We start from the raw sequence: 24,141 nt of genomic DNA, 5'->3' as shown, positions 1-24,141 counted from the left end.
TCACCACATACAGGCAAATGTAGGGAGGAGGCTGGGGCTTGGAGGTGGGCTCCTTCACCCATCCACTTGCAGACAACATGAAAGGAAGAAATAAATGCAAAGGATTTGGGGAAAGAAGAGTTTGGTGCTTCTGTCAGGCACAATGGACAACCACCCCTAAGAGACATGGACAGCAGTGGGACAATTGTGCCTTCCCTGCCCAGGACTTTTACAAACTTTTTAAATGCTCCTGTCATCTGAATCCAATGGAGAATGATCTTCTTTGCACATTAATGACATAATATTAACAGAGTGACACTTGCTCCCTGGCTTTTGGGTACCACTGTTGGGAATTCCTGGATAGACATGATATTGACCAGTAGAGGAGGTCACCCTGGTCATCCTTCCTCCACAGCAGGTTTTTATAAAGAGGAAGGGGGAGACCATGAGGGCACTGAGCATCTTGGGAAAGGAGAAGAAGTTGAGGGGAAAACCAGGCAAACAGGACACTGGGCCTTTCCCAGATTCCAGCTACTTTGGCTTAGCTCATGCCTGGAGAAAAGCAGGTTCACTAAATATGTGGTGAATGGAACAGAACTCCCTAAGATTCATAGAATCCTGGATTTCAAGCTGGCTGGGACCAGAGAGGCCCGCTAGTCCGATCCCCTCATTGGTTAGATGAGGAGTTAAGTGTCAGAGGCAGGATTCGAAGCCAGGCCCTTTGACTCCCAAGCTAGGCCTCTCTTCCCTCCACCATACTGGTGGGCCCTGGCCAATAGAATGGAAACTCCATGAGGTCAGGATCTGTATTTTGACTTTTGTCTTTCTATCTCCAGTACCTAGCACAGTGCATTATTGCACATAGTAGGCACGTAATAAATATTTATCAAGTTGGCTTGTGTTTGTCTTACCTGTTGGGATAGCTGCCTGCCTGGACCATTGCTCTTAATGAATCAAATACCATTTCCCGATAAGATTGAGGGTTCACTAAAACAGAAACATAGGCAACGAACTGAGAACCAGGACCAGAAGCCCTTGCTGCCCAGAGAATGCTTGATCCATCACCGGTGTTAAAATGGAGGAGAAGCACCTCTGAGGCCATAGCTGGCTCCTAGAATGGCCAGAGCAGGGAACTTAGGTCCTGAGAAGGGACAGGACTGGTCCAAGGTCACACAGGTAGTCTCAGGCACAGACCTGGGATTGAAGCCAAGTCTCCACAAGCCAACCCAGGGTTCTTTGCACCACACCACCTGCCTCTCACTGCCACTGAGGGGAGGGCAAATCCTACCTAACTGTGAAAACTTGAGCACATCCAACAGAAGAAGGAAATTGGAGGGCAAGCACCCTACCCATTGACTGTGAGCAGGTCTTTCCATTGACTAGTTAGTTTATAGGGGGGTAGGGTACAAATAGAACAAATAGGCTTAGAACAATGGGTACAATCATAGCAACACTGGCTTAGCATACAAGCTTGTACATATATTTCCACGACGTAGTACAAGGCCATAAACAGTTGGGTATACACGAATGCTTCCCTGAACGTGTTGACGATCAAAACTTTTGTTCAAACCACAGGAAATAAAGCCTTTGGGGTGGGAGGAATATGGTGCGTGAGCAGAGAAGTAATGAAGACCAAGTCAGTTGAGCAGGGTTGAGGGTGGGCATGGTGGTCAGTGTGCTGTACAGTCCATCCATGACTGGCAGAGTAGGAGTTGAGCCTCAGCACGCCCTGGGGCTCTAGTTGGGGAAGGGCAGGCCCTGAGGGAAGGGTGACATGGTGGCAGTCCCTGAGGACAGTGACCCCACCATAGGGCAATGGGGGCTGGAGAGGACCACTACACAAGGTTCACCAAGGAGAGGAAGCATGGCCCAACCGCTCCCCGAGATGTGGACATACCGGGGTCATCCTCTACTAGTTCTGGTTTTTTGCATGAGGCAAAAGACCTCGGTTTAGGCCCCAGCTCTACCACTAATTAGCTGCCCGCACCTATCTAATCCTCTCTGATTTCCTCCTCTATAAAATGGGGGGAAGGGGTAATCCTACTTGCACTAACTTACCTCCCAGGGGTGCTATGAGGGTTATCTAATGAGATAATGGATGCAAGCCCCAATCCCCAAAGAAATGGCAGGTGTTGCAGTGACTGTTGCTAATAATGGAAGAGGGCATCAGCATGGCGTTAACCCAACCCCTTCATTTCCCAGAGGAGGCGAAGGCCTCACATGAGGAAGAAGCAGCATTCTAAGCCAGGGTCCCTGACTCCTAGCCCAGGATGTTGGAGGAAATGTTGGCTCCAAGGACATTGGAGGGCTCTACTCACACCAGTACATTTGTGTTCCTTGAGTGCCCACAAGTTGGGGCAAGGACACAGGCAGTCACATGGTTTGAGCTTGGGGCTGCACAAAGAGGGAAGCCATGGTAAATTTGCCAAATCTGCCCAGGTCAGAGGCCACACACAGCTACTCAGATGGCCAGGGTGTCCTAGGGGTACTCTGCACTGGGTCAGGAATCACTGGCCTCACCCTCATCAAGCCACAAATATCTGTGTCGTGTGCCTGCTATGTGGCGGGCACCCTCATCTACCAAGCCAGCCCTCTGTCTTCCAGAATTGATTCTGCTCCCTCCCCCTTGTCTGGAGTGAAGGTAGGCAGGCCTGGCATCTCCCTAGAACAGAGGGACGGTGAGGGCCTTTATAGGGGAGGAGGCTCGGCTTTCCTTCAGTGACAGCACAGTGCTCTTGGTGGAAAGTGAGGCCCTATAGGTGTGGGATCCAGTGGGAGCTGTTCTGTTACCACATGGGATCCCATCAGACAAGTGATGTGGCCTGGTCATCTGCCATGGAACAGCAGGAAGGCCGCAACTCCCAAGAAGCCATTTAGGACTCGGAACAATTTTCCGTGGGGAAGGTGATGGACCCTGGATCTAGGTCATTGTCCGGCTGATGCTTCTTGCCCTTGTCTTCTTGTTTCTTCCCTAGCTACATGCCTAACCGCCCTTTCCCCATTTCACTATTAGTCATCATCAACCAGAACCAGATCTGGTCATAACTAGGGCAAGGCAGCTGGAGCTTTGTGCTAGGATGCCAGAATCTCCAGGGTGCTGACAGCATGTGTAGTGCCTTAGCAGTGTGGAAACAAGAGAGCATAATACCTAATTAGCAAAAATACTTGACTAAAATAGGAATGCTCCCCTTAGATTGGCATTATGTTGTTTTAGTATTCCTCTCCCTAATTTTTCCCCGAGCAACATCTCCTTTGCCTTTTTTTTTTTAAATATCACAATAGAAACTGGATTGTGTTGGGCAAGTTGAATGGATTTCTTATCCTCACTTAGACGGTGTCCTTCCACCTCTATTCTTTTAATTTTGTGTAAATGAAAGTGGATGCAGCATTGGCAGGGACTTCCAGTGTGCTCACTGGATTTCGGCACAGACCCTTGCTGTCCCTTGCTGTCACTGGGGACAAACATTTGAAATGGGAGAGAGCCAGCCTACAGAGGTGCTCTGAATGGACCAATGATTGCCACTTTGGACAAGTTTGGTACTTCCAAAGTGACCCAAATGGAACTGACCCTATTTGGCTGTCTTAGCCAAAGCCAAAATATAGAGATTTGTTTGGACTGATCACCCTGATCTCCGTATAGAAAAGCAATCCGAAAAAGATTGGACATTGAAGGAAAGGATAACAACATCCACATTTTGCATGACTGAACCCACCAACTCTATTGGGGAGAATTCATGTGGTGGCCAAAAAGTCCTGGCATCTCCACACTAAAGAGGCGAGCCTCACCACCTACCACTCACGGCCAGCCTGGTAGGCCTCATCCATGTGGCCTTACACCAGATTAGCTCCATGACAAGAAATGAGCATAGTGGGAGAAGAGCTAACTCAGGCCATCCATGAGTTTCCAACATGGGGCCTGTGCCCTTGGTCAAAAGACAGAAACACTAGGGGGGTCATCAGTGGTCAATAATGATAGAACTGCAAGAATCGAACCTTAAATGTTGGAAGTTCATCGAAATTCTTGCTAGTTTGAGCTCAAGATGAAGAAGACTGGAGACGTTCCCCCCCCCGAAGTCCAGATAGTCCAGGTTCTGAGTTAATGTCGTGTCACCATCAATGTATTGTCTGCCATTTCGATCTTTCTCAGAAGTCTTTCCCGGCTTCCCTTCTCCAAAGCCACTGTGCAGGTGCTTAGGTACCAGGCACGTTGGTGCCGTCTTGGTCCCCAGCAAACTCCGTAACAACTCTGCGAGCCAGGGGATTGGTGGTCTTCAGCAGCTCTGCTGCTGACGGCCGGGAGCCCAGGCTACTCTTACTCCCTTTCTTCTGGAGCAGGGCCTTGAAGTCTTCATTTCTGCTGGCGGTTCTACTGCTGCTGCTGCTGTAGCCGCCTGTGGCAGCTGCCTCACTGGTTGGCGAGCCAGCTGGGTTCTTGGCTGAAGAATGGGAACTCAGTCTGCCGCTGGCAAAGACCTCTCCAGGCTCCTTCCAGCCAAGCAGCTTCCTTTTAGACCTAAAGAAGAGAAGTAGGGTTGGTGAGAAGTCATTGGAGAAGTGATTATTGAGGGGCTCCTTGCTGTTCCCCATATACAACATTCTTGCCCTTCCTGTGCTGTTCCCCCTGTCTGGAATGCTTGACCTCATTACCTACAGGCGGCCTTCAAGGTACCTTCTCCTGATCCTCTCAGTTACTGGTGCTCTCCTCCACCTCCAGATATTTTGTATATCCTTATCTGTGGACATGCTATATCCCCCCCTCCAATTCCCAGTAAAACGTACGCTCCCTGAGGGCAGCAACCGTGTCTTTTTTTTTGTCTTTGTGCACTTAGCACAGTATAAAGGCTCATGATGGAGACTCAGAAAATACTTGTTGAATTGAGTTGAATTGAATTGAATTGAATTGCCTCGCCTATGTGAATGGTTCTGTAAATGCCACCCTCATGGTAAGATAACTCATCTGCAGCAGCCTTGGTGACATGACCTTATATTTTTGCCCTACAAGTAGACAGGCAGGAAACAGAAGGAATCAACGGTCTTGCCTCGATCACTGGGCATACACTGTAGAGAGGACAACAGAGCTGGCTTGGATTGAGTCCTTTAGGAGCAGGGAATGCTGGAGCCAGCTCGAACCCACCTGAGCCGAGTGTTAACTGTTCATTGGGAACATTTACACCTCAGAAATCTGCACGTACTACAACCTAAGGCTTCATTGATTGTTTTGTGGATTATTTGGACTTAAGAAAGGGATGGAAAAAATGTTAATAATGCAGATTCAACACAAAAAGTGTATGGGCATACATTTTCAGGAAAGCCGGTTGTTAAACATTTACCAGGATACTCCTGGCAGGTGGTTAGGGCCCTGCTCATGCTGGGCAAAGGCAAGGAGAAGGCAGGCTCCTGATCTGTTGTGTTTTGACAAATCACCCGGGCTGTCTTTGTTGTAATGGGGCAGGTGGGCAAACAGACATGTGATTAGAGGGTCTGAGCTTTCCAGCTGCTCAGGACCTTCCAGTCCACTGTAGTCCAGCCTCTACACTTTATAAAAAGAGAAGACTGGGGCGGGGGGTGGGGTGGGGTGGGGTGGGGGAGGGAGTGACTTGCCTAGTCCGAAGCAGGTCCTCACTCCAAATTCTGTGTGTGTGTAGTACTGGTAACACTCTTTGAGTTCCTGGGTAGATTTATTTTTCACAGAAAATGTTGTGGATTGCTACTGAGTGTATCTGACTACAGACACAGGTAATCTGATTGTAGCTCACATTTCTATAGTGCTTTAAGGTTTGCAAAGCACTTATATTATTATCTTCTATAACACTGTCTTATGTTATCTTGTAATTATCTCACTTGGACCCTTATACCAACTCTGTCATGTAGGTACCATTATTATCTTCATTCTACAGATGAGCACACTGAGGCTCATAGGTGTCTGAGGCAGGATTTGAGGCCAGGGCTTCCTGACCCCAGGTCTAGTGCTCTGTCCAGACTCCACCATCTATCTCACAGATGCATGAGAACAGGTGGGAGTCATACGATGGGAGCCATTCCAGGCTGCTGGCCAAGATGTGGGCAATAAAGGAGGTATCTCACCACCCCTACCAGGTCAGTCTCCCACGTCTTGCAAAAAGCCAGTGGATCTGAAATGTGAGGCACCAGACTGGGCCCACAGTTTACTGAGTACGTGAGCTTCTGTTTGTCCTGTCTTTCTCTTTTATTCTTATCCCTGATCAGCTGTTGATAGAGATAAATGGGGTCCCAAGACTGGGCAGGGGGAGAAGGAGGCATTAATGTACAGTTCTGAGCTTTCCCCAATGTTGCTGAAATTGACCAGCTGGATGGTACTGGTTTAACCTCGGACACCAGGCTCAGATGCGGTCAGCCACAGGTATGTGGTGAGGCGGTGCCAGAGTAGGGATACCCCCTAAACATCCTCAGCTTTCCTTAAGAACTCAAGACATCTGTCATTTCCGCCCTTCCTGTGTTTATCTCCAGGAATTTATTACCATTGTTTTCTTTTTTTAAATAATATTTTATTTTTCCCCCAATTACACATAAAAACAATTTTAACATTCGTTTTTTAAAAGTTTTGAGTACCAAATATCCTTCCCTCCCTCCCTTCCCCCATCCCTGAGACAGCAAGCAGTCTGATATAGGTTATACATGTGCAATCATGGCAAACACTTCCACACTAGTCATGTTGAGCAAGAAAACTCAAACCAAGGGGCAGCTAGGTGGCGCTGTGTATAGAGCACCGGCCCTGAAGTCAGGAGGACCTGAGTTCAAATCTGGCCTGAGACCAAACACTTGACACTTACTAGCTGTGTGACCCTGGGCAAGTCACTTAACCCCAATTGCCTAAAAAAAAAAAAAAAAAAAAAAAGAAAACTCAAACCAAAAAACAAATGAAAAAAAGGAAAGTGAAAAAAATAGTTTGCTTCAGCCTGTATTCAGATGCCATCAGTTCTTTCTCTGGAGGTGTTTTCAGTGACTGTGCCCAGGATGATGTTGGTCTTTTGGGCCTGTTAGGTATAGTTGACAATAACTCCGAGATCCCTTTCCGGGGTTTCAACAAAGAGATCACAGTCTATTGTCTCAAAAATATAAGGGAAGGGTTATGTCTCCTCCATCTCCATTAATGTAATCAATACAAGGGCACTATGTAGTTTTGGAGGTATAAATGATAACTGATACCTGGGATCTCTTCACAGGGTGTGAAGTCCTTTGACTGGGTCAAGAAAGGAACAGGTGATTGGCTCATCTGCTTCCAGGGGACCTTTAAATAGTTGGAAGAAATTCAGCAGTGGAAGCCTCCATGTTCAGGAGCTGAGGATTCCTTCTCAGGGGCCTAGCTCCACCTCTGAACCTGGAGATGTCCACTTCTCACTCATGGCTCAACTTTCTGCAGCCATTTAAAACTCCAAAGAGGCAGAGGCACCATGTTTGGTTGGCCAATCAGCTGATCCCTTCGTGGCCCAATCAAAGAGATCACAGGGTACATAAACCTTCATGTTTATACCTTTCAGACTTCATTGTGCCCATACACTGGGGACATTAATTGAGGTGGTAGGTATAGAAACACCCCCCCTCCACACACACACACACACACACACACACACACACACACACACACACACACACTAAGATCATTTGGGTTCTTGGTCCCAACTGTATTTTCTGATGATTGCCCCACATTGACTCTTTTTGGACATTTCCTGCCCCACTCACACAGTTGTTTCACCTTTGCTACAATGTCCTCCCATTAACTTGACATTCCTTTAAGCTGGAAGAGCACAGTGTCATCAGCAACACAGGTTAGCACAATGTCTGGTGAACTGAATTGAATTGAATTATCCAAACTCTGTGCTTGGCGTTTAAGACTTTTCACCCGTTGGCTCCAAACCGCTTTGCTGGCCTCCCTTCCCAGTGGGCCTTCTCACTTTTCCACCCACATAGTGTCTCTTATCTCCTGCCTTTCCACTGCATAGCATCCTTCAGAGGTCAGCTCAAGGGCCACCTTCTCCATGAAGCCTTTCCTCAACCCCTCCAACTCCTAGTGCCCTTCCCCCCTCAGATTACCACGTCTTCATTTTGTAACCTGCTATCTCCCCAGAGAAAATGTAACTTTCTTGAGACCCAGGACTGTTTGATATCACCTTTGCATCCCTATTGCCCAACACAGCACCTAGCACATAGCAAGTGCTTAATAAATTCATGTTGATTGTGTTGGACAATATAGTCTATTGATTTCCTCGTGCCCTGTAGCATAACCCTGGGAAAACAGAGGCTAGGCAAACTTAAAGTTTCATTATTGTTGGGTGTGCACGCCCATGCCAGAAGAAATCATCATGGCAGACACAGAATCACAGAGAATGAGCGTTGGAAGTGACCTCAATGACCTCTAGTCCAATCCATGACAACCCAATGTGCAAGCAGTCCTCCAGTCTCTGTGGAGACCCCTATGTTAGTGGGGGGGCCTCACTAGCCCCGGAAGCGGCCCGCTCCACTTTGGGAAGTTCTTCCAGTCATCCAGTCTGAACTGGCTTTTGTCACTTCCACCTATGGCTCTTGATTCTCCTTTCTGGGGCCGAGCAGAAAACAAACTGAACAGAGTAATCTCACAAGGAAGGAATCTAGTGGGAGGGCAGGTCAGCTTAGGGGGAAGAGTCGCTGAGAAGCAAGAGCAGTGGAAAAAAAGCAGCTGTTCTGACAGCTGAAGGGAGCACATGAGACTGGCCATGTGCCTTTAAATAAAAAGTGAAGCTCTGACCTGTGTATGACCGTAAATAAGTCTGCAGTCGTGCGAGACGTCACAAAGACATCGTCATCATCTTCTGCTATGGATTCTGCCGTCTTGTCACTTGCAAAATGTTTTTCTTCAGTGCTCTGTTCCATGAAACTTCCTAAGATAAAGAGAGAAACCGAGTCAGGGAGTGGATCTAAACATCTCCTCGAATTCCTGTCTCTCAGGAGAGACTGTCTGGGATTGCTCTGGCTCTGCCCTGCCCACGATGCCCTTCTCCTAGTAGAGCCTGGGAGCTGGCCTGAGAAGATGACTTTCTAAAGTTCAGCTTGACAGGGGCGAACAACGAGGCCGACTTCCATTTCTCTGCTCGGCACTTTGGACGTCCTGACGGATGCACATGTTGTTCTCCCTCATTAGTTGTTAACTCCTGGAGAGCAGGGGCTGTTTGTGCCCTTTCTCCACAGCCCTAGCACGAAGCACAGAGGGAGAACTTCATGGATGCTTGTTGATGGACTATTGATTTCACAATCTTGGCCCTATAGATTCCAGAGTAGAGGGGCCTAAAGTAAACCTTGGCTATCTGTCTATCACTGGCTCATCCTCTGGAATGAGGACCAAGGTGGCCCCAGAGGGCCCTAAGACCTCGCTGGATTGACAGACTATCTCCGAATCGACCTGCTCACTCTGGCACCAAGACTGCTTATGAGCTGGACTGAACACAACAAAAGCACAATACTCACTGACCTGGAAGGCTTGCCTCAATTCCACTGTCAGCTGGTGGCTTAAAGAGCTCCTCCTTGGTATTCGGGGGCTGGAAGCTATCGGGGCTCAGCTGAGAGTTGACATCTTCCTCCAGGGTGATGATAGGACTAGGAGCCAGCTTTGGCTCCCCTGCACTGGCCTCCGGCTGTGGCGGATGTAGTGTGCATTTAGGCAGCACGCTAGGCTTCTTTGGCACTGGAGGGGGGACCTTGCTTCTCCTTCGCTCCACCTCCCCTCCCCTCTCTGGCAGGGAACTCATCTTAGGGTGCTCCTCTTCCAGGGTCTCTGCCACTGGGCTCTGGCCATTCGGGGTTCTGAGAGCCTTTGGTTTCCGCACGACCATATAGATATCCTGAGGAGAGGGCCTTGCCTGGCTAGTTGTATTCTCAGGAGTCAGGAGCAAGGTGGAGGAAGTTGGTAGGGGCTCCTTGGGAACCAGGTTCTGGGGCCTTTTGGCCACTGGAGGCTTTTCAGCCACTGGAGGCTTTTCAGCCACTGGAGGCTTTTCAGCCACTGGAGGCTTTACCTTTCTCTCTGGCAGGGTGAAGACTTCCAGCCCAGGCTCCTCAGCTGGATCTGGGCTCTCAACATCATCTTCTGGCTCTGATTTGCTGACTGACCGCAGTCGAACAGAGCGCAGGTCGGACTGGGTGACCACAGGCATGATCGGTTGGTTGGGGCTAGTCTTCTGGGCCAACTTTGCTCCAAAGGTTGAGTCTGAGTGATGCCGGCTCACCTTGGCTTTGCCCCGGAGGGAGATCTTCATCCCCAAAGTATCCAGGTGCGCTGGAGGGGTCAATGGTAGGTCAAATGACAGCTGGGACTTGGGGCTCTTCTCCATTGGTGATGGTGGTGGCAAGGACGACTTCCTCTCTGGCACCACTGGCCGTACCCGACCACTGCTGCTCGTGTGAGGTAAATGACCTAGCATCATGGAGGTGGTAGGAACGGTGGGTGTTGGTGTTTCAGACTGACTCGAGTACCCACTGGAAGGTGACATCAGTCCTGTTGGCCTCCCTGGGGATGACACCTCCCGAGCCTCTGCCTCAGCGGAAAATTGGGAAGGCGTGGTGGCCCTCGAGTTGGAGGGAGAAGCCAGAGACTCTGAGCTGCCCCTCACTTGCACACACTCAATCACCGTGGTCCCAGTGGCAGTGCTCGAGCTGGACAGAGACCGGTAGGGGTCGCCAGACTTCCAGTCAGTGAGATACCAGTGGTGGGAGAAGTGTGTGCCTTCCGTCTCCCTTAGACTAGGCACAGCTGGGTGACCCTGAGCATCTGTGGAGGAAAACTGATGTCCCTGGTGGTCAAGGGGAAGGCAAAGGCTTCTAGGCCTCTGATCCTTGGGCAAGCTGGGCCCAGCTTCTGGCTGAAGGACAGCCTCATCTTTGACCAGGGAGACGCTGCGCATTGGGGGCAAAGGCTTCTTTTTGGCCTTTTTGAGGGAGATGCTCTTGGACCTTCTTGGTCTGGGCTCAGCTCCAACAGAGGAAACATTGTCTGTACTGGCACTGCCTTCTGAGCTGGCACTGGGGTAGGCCAGGGTGCCAGTTTCACTGCCCTGCTGGTCCTCTCCACAGCCCCCATCCACTGAGCACACAGAGCCCGAGTCTGTCGGCACAGACAGTGACCTCTCCCGGAATCTACAGGCACTTGGGTCGGACTCTTGCCTTGAGGGCTCCCCTTCCCCTGCTTTGCTGCTGGGAAGGGGACCCCCTTTGTAGTCTTTCTCTGACTCTTGGCTTCTTGGAGTGGGGGCCTCAGGGCAGCAAGTAGAGGCATTGCTGCCTGCCTGGTCATCCTGAACAACCAAAACAGAGCCAGTCCCTTCCAAGTTCCCAGGGCTGAGGACATTTGAAGAGCCCTGAGAATTGCATGTAGAAGGAGATTTCCCATTTTCTCTGACCTGACTGCTCTCTACAGGGACAGGACTAGTCGGGCTCATGTAATTAAAGCAGCTTCCTTTCCACGGAGGAGAGAATGTCGAATCCTTTGGTCCATTGCAAGAAGAGGGGACACTATACACCATCCCCATGCCCTCCATGCTGGGTGAAGCTGGGCGAGACTCTCCTAGGTCACTGGGCGTCTTTCTCAGGGCTGGGGAAATCAGCTCTGGGGAACATATTTCGCGGCTGGCCAGTCCCCTTCCATTGGCCACTTCCGGAGCTGTGTTCCAGGACACAGACTCTTTGGCCGCACAGTGTACTTGCCCGTTGCTCCGACCTGGGAAGAGGAGAGCAACATAGAATGTTAATTCTGTCATTGCAGATAGATCCCCTGGGCCTCCGGTGCCGGAGGCCCAGTCTCTGGCAACGGACTGATGGGACTTCCAGAGATGAAGACTGGGACAGTCAGTGACTTACCCAGAGCCCCACAGTGGCTGAGTGACAGGATTCTGCCTAAAACTCTCACCCCCTGAGTTCCTCTCAAGGCCAGCCGCTTGCTTCACGATTAGGACATAGCCGAGGTCTGCTAAAAAGCCTTGGATCGACCCAAATTGTTACAAATGAGTAGATGGGCTACATTTGGGAGTCACATCCTATACAAACAGTATGGATCCCTTGCCTACCCATGGGCATTAAACCTAATCTGGGAGTTATGTCTTGGAAATTGATACCAAGGACTTCTTGCATTTTCCAAGCCAAGATAAAAGGTTTTACAATCTAGGGCCTGGGGAAGAGTGGGAAATAGACCAAATTGTTCTAAAGTCCCAAAGCGTTTCACGATCAGAGAAGAATCCCTCTTGCACTCATGCCAATGAATTAACAAACAAAGAAACGGATATCTCCAGAATAAAGAGAAAATTCAAAATGGGGAAAGACTAGCGTCCCCCTCGCTGCGGGTCTAGCCACAGACACCCAGCCCGGGCACAATGAACTCATGCTGCTTCAGTCCTAGGGAGATTCCCCCAATCTCATAATTATCTTATCACAGAAATATGGATTGACAGTCAGGTGAAAGTGATAAGGAAGCATACCTAAAATACCTCCAAGTGCAGCTGGAACCAGATGAAAATGTAATTTGGAAATATTTAACAAAATAAATAAAAAGACAGTAAAATAGATAGTGTTAATATATGGCCTGCAGGTGTACATTTCTATTTGAGTTTGACACCACTGGTGTAGACCAACCCTGTCATGTGACAGAATCGGCCACTGAGGCAGACCCAGGGATGCCAAGCTAAGGGTCACACAGGCAAAGCCAGCTGCTCTCACTCCAAAGCTAGTCCTCTTGCCATTATATGGTCATGATGCCTCTGCCACTCGCAGACGTCGTTTTTCAAATGAAGTACAAGGAAATGAGAACATCTCTGTTTAAGATCAAGTTAGCTCAATCCCCAAAAGCATTCTCACATTTGATCGAGGGGTTTTCCAGGAAGAATTGCTCATGAAAATGCCGCCAAGGGCTGACCAGCTGCTCCTAGCAGTCTGGGGGCCCTGGCCTCTGTCTTCAGGTGCATTTGCTGCTGCGGATATGAGGCCCTGCCTGCTTCCACCCGTGGCCCCTTCACGGCTCCCACTTCTCATTTGGCCATTTTCTATCACGGTCTGCTCCCTGTCATGGTCTCCCAGCCCCAGGGAGCTAAGCATGGCAAAGGGGAGACAAAGGCACTGGGGAGATCACCTGGGTCTCTCCAGGAGAGGTGAGGGAAGCCAATGATGGTCCGTCGTCGCCTCAGGGTGGACTTGGGGTTCACCGCGGTCTCTGTGTTAAACAAGGAATGTCGCAAACTGGCATGTTTATCAAACTGCTGTCCTGTAGCCAAAAGAAACACACAGAATACATCTTGGTTTCCTTCAAAAGTATAATGGAAATCAAACGGGGGCAGGGCAAAGAGATGGGAGCAGGAACGAGCATGAGCTGGCATCCGAGAAAGTGGTACCACTTTCCACTGCCATGGGCATCCCACCTCTGCTTGGAGGTTCCCACTCTGAGACAGTTCCAGTTGTTAGCAAACCCCGGGCTGCTGGTTCTGCTCTCTCCTCTCGAGTCTCCTCTTCAACTCTAGATATCTCTAAAGTGTGCGCTCAAGGCCCCTCTTCTCTGGATCTCCCCTCTTCCCAAACTGTCGATCCTCCATCCCTTGCACTGGCCTCGCTCCCCCGACCCCACCTCATGCATCCCACTGCCCTTGACTTCCTCGGCCACAACCTGGTTTCTTTCTGTGTGTTAGGTGGTCCCAGAGGGAGCTGAGATAGAGATGGCACTTTGGCCTTGCCCTGAATGCAAAATGATTCAGCTCTTTCTCTGTGAACTTCAACAGAGGAGGGGAAAAGCCATTACGGCTATGCTCTCTGGAGTGAGCCAGGCAAGGCAGCTTGACCTTCTGTCCTATAACCATTGGGGTTAGGGTTTTATTTGTGGTAACTGCGATTTAGCAAGTGACCTCTAGCTCCTGTCGCCTCAGAGTAGGACGTCCAGTGTTTGAGTCTGCGACATGCTGATGAATGCTAGGAAATGGAATGCCTGGGCCTGAGGGAAAGGGATGGTGTTCCCCTCACTTCCTGCTTCTCAGGAAGCCGGGCATCTGTTTCCTCCTCCCTCTCTCCTCTACTATGGTCATCACTACTTTCATCCTCTGCTCTTCAGGCCGTGCACCAGTTAGTCAACAAGCATTTATCAGGCACCAGTGTCAGGCACTGTGCTAAGCTCTAGGGATACAAAGAAAGGCAAAAAGACAGTCACCGGCCCTTGAGGAGCTCCCAGTCCAAAGCAAATTTGCATGCAAATAACTAGATATAAACATGTTACAGCTAGGGTAAATGTGAAGTAACCGCAAAGGGAAGGCAATGAGATTAAGGAGGACCGGGAAAGGAGGCAGGATTTTAGCTGAGTCTTGGAGGAAGCCAGGGAAACGAGGAGGAAGAGATGAGCGGGGAGAGAATTCTCTCTCCCTCTTCATGGGGGACATAGGGGACGACAGCAAATGGAGCGTTGTGTGTGAGGAACAGTAGGGTGACCAGTATTATATGATCACAGAGTGCCTGGAAGGTTATGAAGAGGAGCAGGACTGAAAGAAACGGTATTTTGGCATTAGCACTCAGCGCATTATGACAAATCCAGGACCCCCGCGCAGTAAACCAAGTATCCCAGTACTCTGGCCAGGAAACAGTGCGAGAGGGCCACGAGAACAACAGAGGCCTGAGAGCCGGACCTCACTGCCAGCGCTAAGAAGGGAAGGGGGCTGGGACCAAGAATCTGCCATTCATCCTGCCACAGCCAAGTAACTGCTATGTATGCTCACAGGGAAGTCTGGTCTCCCTCCAAAGAAAGGAACGAAGAGGTTTGAGGAATACCTCCTGACCCTCCTGGTCATCAGGAAGGATGAAACACCCATAAGAAAATGGAAGACGAAGTAAAAACAGGAGAGAGGAAGGTCTAAAGAGGCAGAGGGGAACTCAGATGTGTGTTAGGGGGTTGGAGGGCAGAAGAGGAAGGGATTCAGGCCCATGGGACACTCGGAGCCGAGAAGAGCCAAGTAGCAGTGACTCCCAGAAGAATGCCTTTGCCTGGTGTCTTACAAATCTCATTAAATGGCAAAGGGAGGGGAAGGGAGAAATTGGCTTGGACATACACCTTGCAAGCTAGATACAACAGCAAGCAGCCATGGTGAGCAGGTAAGACAATCAGTATGGATGTGGTGACAAGATTCAAGCGAAGAGCTAGCACCTTCGAAAACACACGGGCTCAGCTGTCTTCTACGCAAGCAATCAACAAGGTTTTATTGAGCACCTACTATGTGCCAGGCACTGTGCTAGGCACAGAGGATAACATAGACAGATAACAAGCAAGGTGACCCAGAGACCCTAACACAAAAAGGCAAATTTGACCTCACAGGCATCCTGAGACTTGGTGGAATGGGACCCCTAACTGGTACATATGTGGCTTGGGAAGGGAATCACTTATTCTGAAAGGCTCTGAAGGCCATTCCCAGCTTTGTCTTATTGGGAGAAAGAAGAGTCTGTCCTAAGATGGTCACTCCTCGAGGGAAGTGTTAAGACCTGGTCCTCATAACTAGGCACTTCCCAGTTCCTCCCTTTCCCTCGTGGGTATCACAGGCCTGTTGTGTTATTTTACAGGTACACCTTGGTGCAGGAAAGTCACTGAAGAGACTTAACAAGATCTACTCAGGACTGGAGCATTCTGTAGCTAGATGAAGAATTCCCCTGACACAGTCCAGGAAAGTACCTAAGGCGCTAAGCAAACTTGGGCTGCAGGAGTCTCTTTGTATAGCAGAAAAGCTGGATTCCAGCCACTTCCCAAAATAACAGCTCAAGGAGAGCTAAAGGCCACCTCCCTTTCCTCCCACCTCCCTTCGAAACACTGGTGCTCCTGTTTGTCTGAAACTGGCTCCTTTCGGGAGTTCTTTATCATCAAAAGCATTTAAATAGCTAGTTAACTGGCTCGCATTTCAGTGGACTGGCTCTTGTCCAATTCTGGGAATAGAGAAGAGGGCCCCTGGGGGCTTAAGTCCCACGGGTTCTCTTGAGCCTTTCTTAGATCGGAGAATCACAGCTGTGATATCGTTCAGCCTGAACGAGTCACCGTTAGTGAGAGGGAGATCCCCATCTGTAGCACTGACCATTAGGGGGAATCTTTCTTCCTCCCACTCCTTGTTCCTAGATCTTCCCTCAGAGGCCAAGTGGAACATGTCTAGTCTCTCTACCTCACGCAACCCTTCTGATATTTGCCAACAGTGATAACATTCCCTCCCTCGTTCCAAGCCTTCTCCTCTCTAGGCTAAACATCCTCAGTTTCTCCAACTAATGCTCCCATGGCATGCGCTCTAGGCCTTTCACCAGCCTGGTTGCCCCTCGCTGAATGCTCATCAATGGCCTTCCTAAGTGTGTCGTCCAGAACTTGGACACTATTCTATCTTTTTGGGACGTGAGGCAATCAGGGTTAAGTGACTTGTCCAGGGTCACACAGCTAGTGAGTATCGTGTCTGAGGTCGGATTTGAACTCAGGTCCCTCCTGACTCCAGGGCTTGTGCTCTATCCACTGTGCCACCTAATATAAATGCCTCCATTTAGCTTTTTTTGGGGGGGGGCTAGGCAATGGGGTTAAGTGACTTGCCCAGGGTCACACAGCTAGTAAGTGTCAAGTGTCTGATGCTGGATTTGAACTCAGGTCCTCCTGACTCCTGGACCAGTGTTCTATCCACTGTGCCACCTAGCTACCCCCCTTGGACACTATTCTACATGGGGTCTGACCATGGATTATCAGCTCCCTCAGTGTACAAATAATAGCTCGCTCCATAGAACCTGAGATCATATCCTCTTTGAAGGTTAATTTGGGGGGAGACAGTCTGGGGCAGGAAAAGGGGGGAACTGGAGGAGTGCCTCCTTATTAAGACTGAGTCTCTTGTGCCGTGTCGGTTCTATTCTTTCATTGAATTCTGTTTCCCAAGCTCCCACTGTCCAGCCACAGCCCCTGAATCATCCACCTTTACCTACGCATGGAGCTCAGCTCTCATTTCTAGTCTCCCAGCTTGGACTCCACAGCCAATTATGTCACTGTTTCTGTCTCGAGACTCCTTCACCCTCTTGATGCTCGTTTAGAACCAGAAAGCCAAGCCACCAGTACCCAGGTGCGCCTCCCAGGAATCTTGGATTCTTCCCCCCCCCGCCCCTGCCAAGTTGGCGGCCAAATCCCTGCATATCTTTCCTCTGTGATGTCTCTCCCCTCCAGTTCTTCCTCACCACTACTCTAGCCCAGGACCTCATCACCTCATTCCTGAACTACTGAAGTAGCATTCTTGCTGGGGCCTGTGTCTCTAGGTCTGCCTGACTCCCATCCATCTTGCGCACACCGCGAGATCCATCCCAGTGAGTCACTGCTTGGATCACGTCATTTCCTGGCTAAAAACTCTTCAGTGAACAATTCCCCATTGCCTACAGAATAAACAAAAGCTCTCCCTTAACTATAATCTTTGAAGCATTTCTCCCTCCCACCACCACTCCCCTACAGGTACCCGCCACTCTCACCAACTTGCACTATTCACCTTTCCCCCAAAATGCCTCGGGCTTTCCTGATACCACCCTCTCACTGGTTCAGGTCCCTCTGCCTGGAATGCCCTCCCCTCCATTTCTGCCTATTGAAATCTTAGCCATCTTTCAAGGCTCAGCTCAGACGCTCCCTTGTCCATAAGGCCTTCTCTGGTATCCCTAGCCAGAGGTGACCTGTCCCAGGCCTGAATCCTCAACACACTGATTTTTGCTCTATGTTGTTTGCTGTGTATTTTTCTTCTCTGCCCTCCTGTGCTCCAAACCATGTCTTATAAAGACCGGTAAGACTTCCCATGCCTAGCACTGGGCCATGCACACATGCTTGAAAAAGATTTGCTAAATTAGTCCATAATTCAAAGAATGATAGTGACAGTCCATCCTGCCCTAGATGTAGGCCCCAAGCAGTGATTTTGCAAGGCATTTACATATATATATAGATATAGATATAGAGGCAATATATATATATATATACATATACATATATATATAGGCAAAACTACCTCTGTAAGGGTCAGGGCATGAGTAGGCAGGAAAACAAAACTTGGGGCTGAAAAATGCATAAAGGTTCATTGAATTGAATGGAGATGTAGGTCTAAGAATGTCAGAGCTAATATTAACTGGATTTCAGAGCATCAAGTGGTTGAGAAGGATCTGTCTCTAGACAGGAGCCCCAGGGACTGAGGGCCCTGCATTGAACATATGTCCCAAGACTCCTGAAGGACAAAAGCTACCTGAAGATACCCTGTGTGAATTCACTTTCAAGAATCAACCCTTGGGGTGTTGGGCCATGGCAAGTCAATGTCCAAAGATCAAGAATCTTAATAGAAATGATAAGAATAAGCAATACTTGGCCTCAAACTCAACTAGAAAGGGTTAGTGGTTCTGCTTAAACATTAGAAGAACTGTGATCAGTGGGACAGACTATTTAAGCACATGAATGAATATGAAGGATATGAATAGGCAGTTTTCAGAAGAAATATAAATTAATAATCACTATATGAAAAAAAAGGTAAACATTAGTGGGGCCGTGGGAAGACAGGCACACTGATACACTGCTGCTGGGGCTCTGAAGTGGCCCAGCTGCTGTGGAAAGCAATTTGGAATCAGTTCTCCAAAGTCATCGAACTGTACATGCTCTCTGACCCAGCAGTGCCACTACCAGGCACATTCCACAAGGAGGCCAAAGACAGAGAGAAAAGTCCCCTACGCACAGAAATACACATGGCACCACTTTTGTGGTGGCAAAGAATTGGAAACAAAGCAGATGCCCAGTATGTGTGTATGAATTGCATATGAATATAATGGAATATTATTGTGCCCTAGGAAATTGAAGAATTTAGGGAAATTTGGAAAGGCCTGTCCAAACGCATGTATGTGTTAATTAAGGAGAGCCAATGGAACAGTTTACACAATGACCCCTAAGATGTAATGATTATATGGAAATACATCGGACCTCATAGGACTGATGGGGAAGCATCTCCCTGAGAATGAATAAAGGCAAAGGGACTGATGTTTGGTGAATGCATGGCTTCCCAATCCCGGAATCTCAGAGTGTGAAGAAGGACTCCCATGATAACACAGCTGCCATGGGCATCCCACCTCTGCTTGGAGGTTCCCACTCTGAGACAGTTCCAGTTGTTAGCAAACCCCGGGCTGCTGGTTGTGCTCTCTCCTCCCGAGTCTCCTCTTCAACTCTAGATATCCCTAAAGTGTGCGCTCAAGGCCCCTCTTCTCTGGATTCTCTCCAGCTCCTCGCTGCCCTTCCTAAACTGTGGCCCTATTTTCTAGGCGGGGCTGAACAGGGCAGAGCATAGAAGGCCAGCCGCCCACCTCCCCAGTTCCGAACGCCTTGTCTCTCGATGTAGCCACAGATGGCATCAGCCTTCTTGGCTCTCATGGAATGCTGAGCCTGGAGCCTCCGAAAGCCTCTGGCTCCTTCCCCGCTACCCTACCACCCTGTTACCTTCTGCTTTTGAAGGAGATTTCCTGGAACCCAAGTGTGTCTTTATATTCATTGAAATAAAGAAGTGCTTGCTGTATTTGGCAGGGATAGCAGCACTACTCTCAGTTTTCTGTGAATATTTCCTAATATTCACCTTCCACCAAACAAAAACAGATGAGTCGAACATAGCGCAGGAGAACCAAGGTGGGAAGTGAAAATGCCGACTGCCTCGTTCAGAATAGTGACTACATGTGCTGGAGACAAGACCGTAGTAGCAGAATGATGTGGCTCCGTGGGAGAAAACAAGGGACAATATTACATATGGCAAGATCCCGGTTTGGAGAGAAAGCCTGTAAACATCGCCTCGTCCGTCTCAGTCAAGCCGGGTTGTCTGGGTTCTCCTGAGACGGCCACGCTCTGTTTTCTCCTTGACTCCTCTATGTCACCAGCGGCCCACGGGTCCGGGCAGTCATTTGAACTGGCCCCACATTCAGGGAGAGTCACTTCACTGCTACCAAAGGCCCTTTTCCTCCGTGTCCCTGTGGCCTCACCCCAGTCCTCACCTAGCGAGTGCCCCTGACTTGGCCCTCTTTCCTCCCCACCTTCAGAATGGAGCTGTCCTCACAGCTCCACTAACCCTAGGACAGTAAGCACTAAGGGACTGAGCTTTACTTGGCCCCAGACTTGACCCGGCCACTGCCAGCCCTTTACCCTAACCCCACAGCATCACAGGATCTCAGGGTAGGAATGGGCCTCAAAAGTCATCTAGTCCACCCTACCACCCCCTCAAGCCTTCATGCTTGGCTTGAAGACCCCTAGTGAGGACTTAAATCTTGGTTAAATCCTATTGCACTTGGGGTCAAAAATCTTCTCCCCAAGTAGAGGAGAGGGGAGGCTTGGCTAGGTGCCAGGACATGTGAAAAAGAGCTTGGCTTCTTAGTGGACTGCAAACTCAAAATGAGGCCATGGTGTGATATGGAGGCCTAAAAAGCTAACTAAGAGTATTAGTTTAGGCTGCAATAAGAGGCCTGGCATCCAGGCCTAAAGAGGTTATGCCACAGTTCTGGGGGCCACATTGGAGGAAAGCCATTGACAAGCTAGTGTACGTTCAGAGGAGGGAGACCAGAGTAGTGAGGACATAATGTGGATTGAAAGGCCCGGGGACATTCAGCCTGGAAAAGATAGATGCCTTCAAGGGTCAGAGTATTTTCCCTGCTGAGCTCTGCACTCTTAGTCTCATTCTGACAGTTTCCTTCTTTTTTTTTTTCTCCCCAACTGAAAAAAGAAAGAAAGAAAGAAAGAAACTGGCTACATGTATGGACTCAGGACCCAGGGTCTGCACCTCAGGAGGAAGGCCACAGCCCTTGCTTACAAGGCCTGGCTCCACCCTGCCAGTGCCCATGGCCCAGAGACTTGGCTATCACTAAGTGGTAAATGGCCTTCTCCCAGGGCTAGAGAAGTAGGAGAGATCGGTTGCCCAATGTAGGCTTTCATGGAAAGAAAACAAACCACGGTAAGTTAGTATAACTTAGAGTTCCTTTCTCTTCGCCAAGAAGGACACAGGTATATGGCAGTGCAATCAGGCCACCGGGAAGGAAGCATAAACACCCTTCATCCCCCAGCTGTAAGAACTAAGCTGTACCATGCGGATCACTCAACCAACCACTTGAGAAGGTGCCATCCCCTCCCCTGGGGACTCAGTTGCACTCAGAAAGAATGGACTGCAGAGGGGTCCCCAGGAAACTCTACCAGAGACGTTGATGGGCACGATGCTGCCTTGGGTGGAACATGATGGATGCCACCTCTTCTCCTCCAGGGTGGGCAGAGGGAAGGGTCTGTTCCAGGTGTTTGGCTTGTCCGGAGAGGCGGGCAGGCTCAGAGAGGACTCAGGGGGCCTCACACCCTGAGTGGTGGTCTTGTCGCCGTTCCCTCTTCGGCTTGTGGGCTATTAGGAGAAAGGCCAATGGAAACAGGGTAATGGAAAGCCTGTGGGTCTGACTGGAGGAGAAAATAGTCCCCAGAGGATGTTCTTTGGGTAGTGAGTCAGGCTTCCTGGAGGAATCATTAAAGTGAAGCAAGGATAGGAGGACTGTTATGGATTCTAGCTTTACAGATGGAAGGAATCTTAGAAGACACAGAATCCAATCTCCTCATTTTACAGATGAAGAGGCCGAGGCCCAGAAAGGGTTAGTGACTTGCCCAGGGTCACATAACTAGTAAATGTCCGGGGTGGGATTTGAACCCAGGTCCTGCACAATATCCCTACTCCATCATCGTGCCTCTCAATGAGCAGGTGCCCTGTCAGAGTTCCCCCAGCCCTTGGCAGCTTAATGTGCCCTCTCCCTGGGGGCTAGCCAAGCTACAGGCCCTGATATTCAGCTCTGTCTTCAGCCCTGCGGGCAGGCACAGCCTGTAAGGCTGGGCCTAGGCCTCATCATGAACCGAGGACGGAAGGGTGGGAGCAGAAGACACACATGCCAGGGCTCTCTGCTCCTCCCTGGAGGGCCAGGAGAACAGAGGGGGCTAAGGGCTTCCGTCCATAGACTATTCCATAATTAGTGGGTCTCTGCTCTGCAGGCCTGCCTACCATGGCCCTTGCCAGTGAAAGAAAGCTGAAACTCACCATCAACACAAACTCCAGGCGCTTGGCAGACTGTGGCCTTGGGCTGATAGTGTGCTCCAGGGGGTCGTCTGGGCCTGGAGTGCGGAAGGTCTGCCCAGAAATCCTGGCCTCCGAGTACTGTTCCTCATACTCTTCTGAAAAAGACAAGGCATGAGGACAAGTAGTGCAGGAAGGTACGCCCAAGGGCCAGGGCTGCAGCCAGCGGGGGCAGTGGAAAGCACTGCACATTTGGTGCCCCTGGCTTCCAATCCCAGCCTTCTACTTCTTGGTTGTGGGACCCTTGGTCAAGAGACCACTGCCCCTCTGGGGCCTCAGTTTCTTCAGCTACAAAATGGGGGGAGGTTGGACCCCTTATAAATTTATGAGCCTCTGATCCAGTCTCTGGTCTAGACTCACTGCGTCCATTTACTCTGAAGGCAGTAGAGGCAGGAGTGGGAACCTGGGCATCATCCTGGCCTAAACATTGACTTGGCAGCTTAGGCTCCTGGTTTCCTCTGGGCTCCTCCCTGAGCTGGGGCAGGTACCATGAATGGGGCCTGGGAGAAATGGCCTGCGCATCACCCTTGGCTTGACGTAGGGGAGATTATCGTGGGGAGACAGAGACCCCGGGAGATGGACAGGGCTGTGGCATGGAAGGGAGGGGGGAATGTCACCCCCTTCTATCAGATAGTTTCCTATTCTAACTAATTAGCTTGCCTTAGTGCTAAATGGTTGTTTCTAAGCTGTGATGTGAAGTAGCTGTACAGTCGCCGGCCTCTAGGTGCAGTGCCCTGGGCATAGGCCCAGTTACCAGGCTCTAGTTATGGCTTCACCCACCAAGCAGTGAGTAAGCACTTGGCTCCATCATGGCCCATCGTGGAGGACATCCCTCTGTCTTCAGAATTTGCTTCAGCAGCTGGGCCACCCTATTCTGGCCCATCCTCTCACTTGGGAGTACCGTGGCATGATTCTACCATTATATGCCATGGGACCAGAGAACTGGCTGCTCTGGGTGCCCAGGAGACCCACAAAGGTCAGAGCTACCTTGAGAAGCCCCAGTCTGGAGAAGCCTCAGGGAGGTGGGGGAGGAAAAGGGTCATTTGAACGTGCCACATACAAAGGTCCTGGCCAGGGGCAAATGCCTGGGTGAGTTCATGGCCTGGGCTCTGAGCTTTACAGCTGGAAGAGGCCTCAGAGGTAGTTTACTCTGCTGTTGTTGTTGTTCAGTCGTGACCCTGTATGACGTTTTTTTGGCAAAGATACTGGAGTGGTCTGTCATTTCCTTCTCCAGGAAGCTGAGGCAAACAGAGGTGAAGTGACTCGCCCAGGGTCACACAGCTAGGAAGTGCCTGAGGCTGGATTTGAACTCAGGTCTTCCTGACTCCAGGCCCAGAGCTCTATCTACTGAGCCACCAAACTGCCTCATTTACTCTAGAGGAGAAAAGTGAGGACCATAAAGGAGAAAGGACTAACTCTGTCACACAGACAGTAAAGTAGCAGGGTCAGGATTTGAACCCAGGCCCACCAACTACAAATCACATGCTCTTTCTACTGTGCTTTACCTTGGGCAACACTGCCCTTGCACGGGTGTAGCCCCATCCTACTGGGGGAGGGATGGGCTTGGGCCATCCCCCAGATGAGAACAGGCCATGCCCCTTGGCAAACCTGGCTCTCCACTCTCTGTGCCAACGGGCCCTCTCACTTGTGACAGATGCCCAGATACCACCCTCTCCTCCCTTTAATAAGGCTTCATTGCACACTTACCGTGAGTAAGTCAAGTGACATTATCTATACTTTAGGAAAAACGCAGGTAGAATACCCAGTCCCTGTCAGGGAGTAACTTATGGTTTCGTTAGGGGAAGAAGACAGACACACGTGATGACCCAGGAACAATGACAAAGTGTGAGGGGGTACCGACTCTACATATATGTTTAAATGTATGGATACATATATACACAAAGATGTTTGCCTGTGTGTGTGTGTGAGTGTGTGTGTGTGTGAGTGTGTGAGTGTGTGTGTGAGTGTGTGTGTGTGTGTGTGGGAGTATGTGTGTGTATGTGTGAGTGTGTGTGTGTGAGTGTGTGTGTGTGTGGGAGTGTGTGTGTGTGTG

The 24,141-nt window shown here is 49.9% G+C and overlaps 1 protein-coding gene across 2 annotated transcripts in view; it reads right to left on the bottom strand.

Moving 5' to 3' along the window:
* Window positions 1-1,348: 1,348 nt before the first annotated feature.
* NHSL2 (NHS like 2) overlaps window positions 1,349-24,141 on the bottom strand; it is a 99,429-nt gene continuing 76,636 nt past the window's right edge. For both annotated transcript variants that reach the window (XM_027836794.1, XM_027836795.1), the window contains exons 3-8: window positions 22,053-22,186; window positions 21,179-21,374; window positions 13,103-13,234; window positions 9,461-11,701; window positions 8,741-8,873; window positions 1,349-4,492 (exon numbers count right to left, since the gene is read on the bottom strand). In XM_027836794.1, the coding sequence (XP_027692595.1) occupies window positions 4,171-4,492; window positions 8,741-8,873; window positions 9,461-11,701; window positions 13,103-13,234; window positions 21,179-21,374; window positions 22,053-22,186 (3,158 nt within the window). In that variant the 3' untranslated portion in view covers window positions 1,349-4,170. The remainder of the gene's footprint in view (window positions 4,493-8,740; window positions 8,874-9,460; window positions 11,702-13,102; window positions 13,235-21,178; window positions 21,375-22,052; window positions 22,187-24,141) is intronic.

Source organism: Vombatus ursinus, unplaced genomic scaffold (genome assembly GCF_900497805.2).
Source record: "Vombatus ursinus unplaced genomic scaffold, bare-nosed wombat genome assembly UNPS02014819.1, whole genome shotgun sequence".
NCBI classification, from domain to species: domain Eukaryota; kingdom Metazoa; phylum Chordata; class Mammalia; order Diprotodontia; family Vombatidae; genus Vombatus; species Vombatus ursinus.
This window is presented reverse-complemented; position numbering and strand designations above follow the sequence as displayed.